The sequence below is a fragment of the Atta colombica genome, unplaced genomic scaffold (assembly GCF_001594045.1).
Source record: "Atta colombica isolate Treedump-2 unplaced genomic scaffold, Acol1.0 scaffold277, whole genome shotgun sequence".
Taxonomy (NCBI): domain Eukaryota; kingdom Metazoa; phylum Arthropoda; class Insecta; order Hymenoptera; family Formicidae; genus Atta; species Atta colombica.
Window position 1 is genome coordinate 1,592,549 of NW_017259378.1, and position 3,763 is coordinate 1,596,311.

General features: G+C 29.0%; 1 protein-coding gene across 1 annotated transcript in view; it reads left to right on the forward strand.

Moving 5' to 3' along the window:
- Positions 1–3,763, forward strand: part of LOC108689825 (protein FAM188B2) — an 8,192-nt gene that overhangs the window by 1,330 nt on the left and 3,099 nt on the right. Inside the window, exons 2-3 of the mRNA XM_018196765.1 lie at positions 3,113–3,198; positions 3,322–3,533. Of these exons, the coding sequence (XP_018052254.1) occupies positions 3,113–3,198; positions 3,322–3,533 (298 nt within the window). The remainder of the gene's footprint in view (positions 1–3,112; positions 3,199–3,321; positions 3,534–3,763) is intronic.

The following is a 3,763-nucleotide window of genomic DNA, read 5'->3' on the forward strand; positions in this document are numbered from 1 at the left end:
TATAAATATTACATATTAAAAATTCTACAAAGATCACCATACAAACAACACACATTGTTTTAATAATGTGTTATGAAAACCTGTTATAAAACATGTTATGAAAAAATTAATAAGTGTATATTAATTGTATTAAGTATAAATCTTATTATGCTTTACAATAACTTCATAAAAAAAATCTTTCAGTTACTATTAAAAACAATAAAAATTCTATCAATCTCAGGAGAATATTTATTATAAAAAATAGCTCAGCTGAATAAATGAATAGAAATTCTCATTAACATTAGTTTTTATTATTATTTATTTATCCTAAAAGCTTTCATTTAAATACAACGTGGACATTTGTTATAACATCCATGTGTTATAACAACATTTGGCTCTACCTTTACCACGAAACTTTAACGTGAGCTCATTTGCATTATTAAGAAAATAGAACACGAGGTAAAGATGCAATTAGGTATAATTCTGTGGAACGTACAAAAGCGTGTATGTACATTGCAGGAATATAAACGGTCGAATAAATCGATAGATATATCTCCTTGAGAAGCACCTCGCAAATGTAAATTAGGGACGCGATATATCGGGGTATGCAATCGCCAAATGCAGATGGCCGTTCCGGCGCGAATTCGTAATCCGATATCTTGATTGCACGCGAACACGCGATTGCTTTCAAACTATGAGGTAGTCAAAAAGCCGAATGATATATATGTTTTCGCCGAATCTTAAATGGCTGATTATGGCAGCTTCCGTTACTTTACGATCTCAATATTCAGTCGGACTATGCTTTTATGATGCCTACCTATAAAATCAAAAAAATAAAATCGTAACAGTTTTTGCAGCACGCATATGCTTGCACGCGAAGAATTTTTATTTTATTAATGCTAGTGAAAAAATAAAATTCCAAAATTCTCTCCTTTTAAAATAATATGATAATAATTTTTGATCTAAAAACAATTTATAATGATATAAATTTTAATTAGACAAAATTTTATATATATAGTTTAACTAGATTAAATGACAAGGATCTCAAAAGAAGTTAAAAATATAGAAGAATAATTGGAGTCTAAAACAAAATATAAATTAAAATTATTAAAAGAGAATTTTCTTTAAAAAATGTGAAGAATATGGAATAACTCATATAATTTATTTTTCTGGAATCTATATTACATTATAAATTCTTCAAATAGAAAATTTTATAAATTATTTTTATAATTATTTTAATCTATGCAAATGTCTCAACGCATATCTCAACGTATTTTTGTTTTCTCTTCTATTATATTATCTCTTATATTATCTTTTCCTTAATTATGTATTTCCTTATATAATTAATATTAATTATATACAAATATCAAAATAACAATTATGCCTTTATGTAGCTACTGCTTGTGTAAAGCTCTACCTTAAAGCATCTTATTTTATTTTACCTAAAATATAATGTATGCAACTAATTTGATTTAAAGCTTCATACAAGTAGCATTCCTACACATCCCTTTATTAGTTTTCTGTCAGATTCCGTCAAGGAACTGTTATAACAATCGATCAGCTCATCTAAATTGTTCTGAGAAAACAAGAACCATACTCCCCAAATTTACTTCTATCTTACTTCCCTGTGTGCTTTCCGCCATTACATCCAACGAACACGCGAGAAGTCTAAAGACTCAAGTGTACACATCGCATATATGTATAAACAGTGTTAAACTTCATCGTCTCCTAAAACATTCGCTAATAGAAACACGGAAAATACAGAAACTTAGATAACTTCTCCCATTGTTACATCTAGCACTATTATTGTACATGCAACGGCGTAACTAATCTTTTAATTATCTCTCATTCACTCGATATTAAAACTTTAAATGATCCTTTACTCTTTGCTAATCTTGATTTTATCCTTCATCTCTATAAACTTCATTATAACTTTAATATGTTAACATGCAACAATGCATATTTAAAAAGATAAAATAATCACAGACACAACATATGTTTTATTCTATGTCTATGAATATGACAAATAAATGTAACAAGCTTGATTTAATGATAAAAAAATTCTATAACTTTTTTATTTTCTTTTTTTGATTTTCTCTTTCTTTTTTTTACTCTATGCTTCTTCTTCTTTCTACTTTTTTTGTTTTCCTCTATTTATTTATTATTTTGTTTATTTCTTTTCTTATATCTTTCTTCCTTTTTCTTTTCTTTTATTTTTTTCTATCTATATTTTATGTTCCTTTACTTTTTCTTTCTCTTTTGTACTACTTCTCTTTTCGTTATTTCCTCTTTTTTTTTTTTTTAATCACAAATATTTAGATAATTTAGTTACGCCAATGGCCATACTTACCTGCACTCAAATTCCAGCTCGAAGTGCGGCATGGTAAATAGACATTAGTAGGGCATGTCTATCGTTCCCAACTAGCGTGTCTCTTTTCGCACATTCAAATTGACACCTTCCGTGCGCGATTGGTCTGAATGCCTCGGCGCGACGTATTTCGCGAGATGCCTGCACGCATAAGCGCCACATATCAGATCCTATATAAAGGAACGTGCGGATTCCGGCACGATTTCAATTGATATCTGATATTCTACCGGCGCAGTACCATTGGGTGACAACTGCGGAAATCACCTGAGAAACTCATCAACGAACTCATTTCTTATACTTTAATACTCTTGCCAAAAATATTGAGAAAATATTGAGAAGATATTGAGAAAAATAAAAAAATAGCATTGTTAAACAATAAAATAACGATTACGATAAACAAAATTATTAATTGCATAAAGACGTATTCGTGTTACATTTTAAAAAACCTTAAAGAATATAAGAAAAAATATCTATACACGAAACATTTACATGAAATCGAATTAGTATTTGTGTACATAATATACAATAAAATTTGTTTGCATAAACGTAATATAATATTATAAAATAAGCGCTACTGATACTTTCAATATTCTTAATATCATTAATAGCATTAATATTTCGAAGATGTTGCTGTCGACTCGAGCAGCCCGATATGCTGCTCTTATGGCTGAACCCGACGAGCTCTATCCAGGTGTAAATAGGCATTTAGTTTCGAACGCTGCTTTGTTTTATAATACTAATATTTTTTGGATTTTGGTGTTTCAGAAAGGATACTTTATCCACGTAATACAAGAGCCCTACCAAAAACACCCGTAATTGGTGGACAACCCATCGAAGAAGAAACATGCATGGTAATTTTGTATATAATTTTTATTATTAATACAATAAACAAAGGTTACGAATTTACGTATTTTTAAAAAATTTCCATTTAATTTCTAAAAATTAATCATTGTATTAATAATCTCTTTCTGCAGACTTTAAGGAAAGTGGTCTTTGGTTCTTGTGCGAGTCCACCTAAGGTCGAATGGGCAAGGACCGGATTAACCTTACGACCATATGGACAAAGTTTAGCATTTGGATTGAGAACGCCCAGAAACACAACGAGAGGCTTCGTCACCGCAGTGCAAGCTGTCATGCTGAAGCATTTTTTGTTCAAGTGTGACAGGCAAGATGTAGGTCCCGAAATGTAAGTGCTTTTACGTAAATAATATATATATTATTTTATTGCTGTGTGTACAGATAAAATCTTTATCAAGAATGTGGCAATAAATATTAAGTTAACAAATTAAGAATAAGTGGCAAATAATATGTGAATATTAAATAATTATTAGACATAATTATTAAATAAAATTATTATAAATATAATTATAGAATTTATTATTACAAGCATATTTATTATTATAAAAATGTTAATAC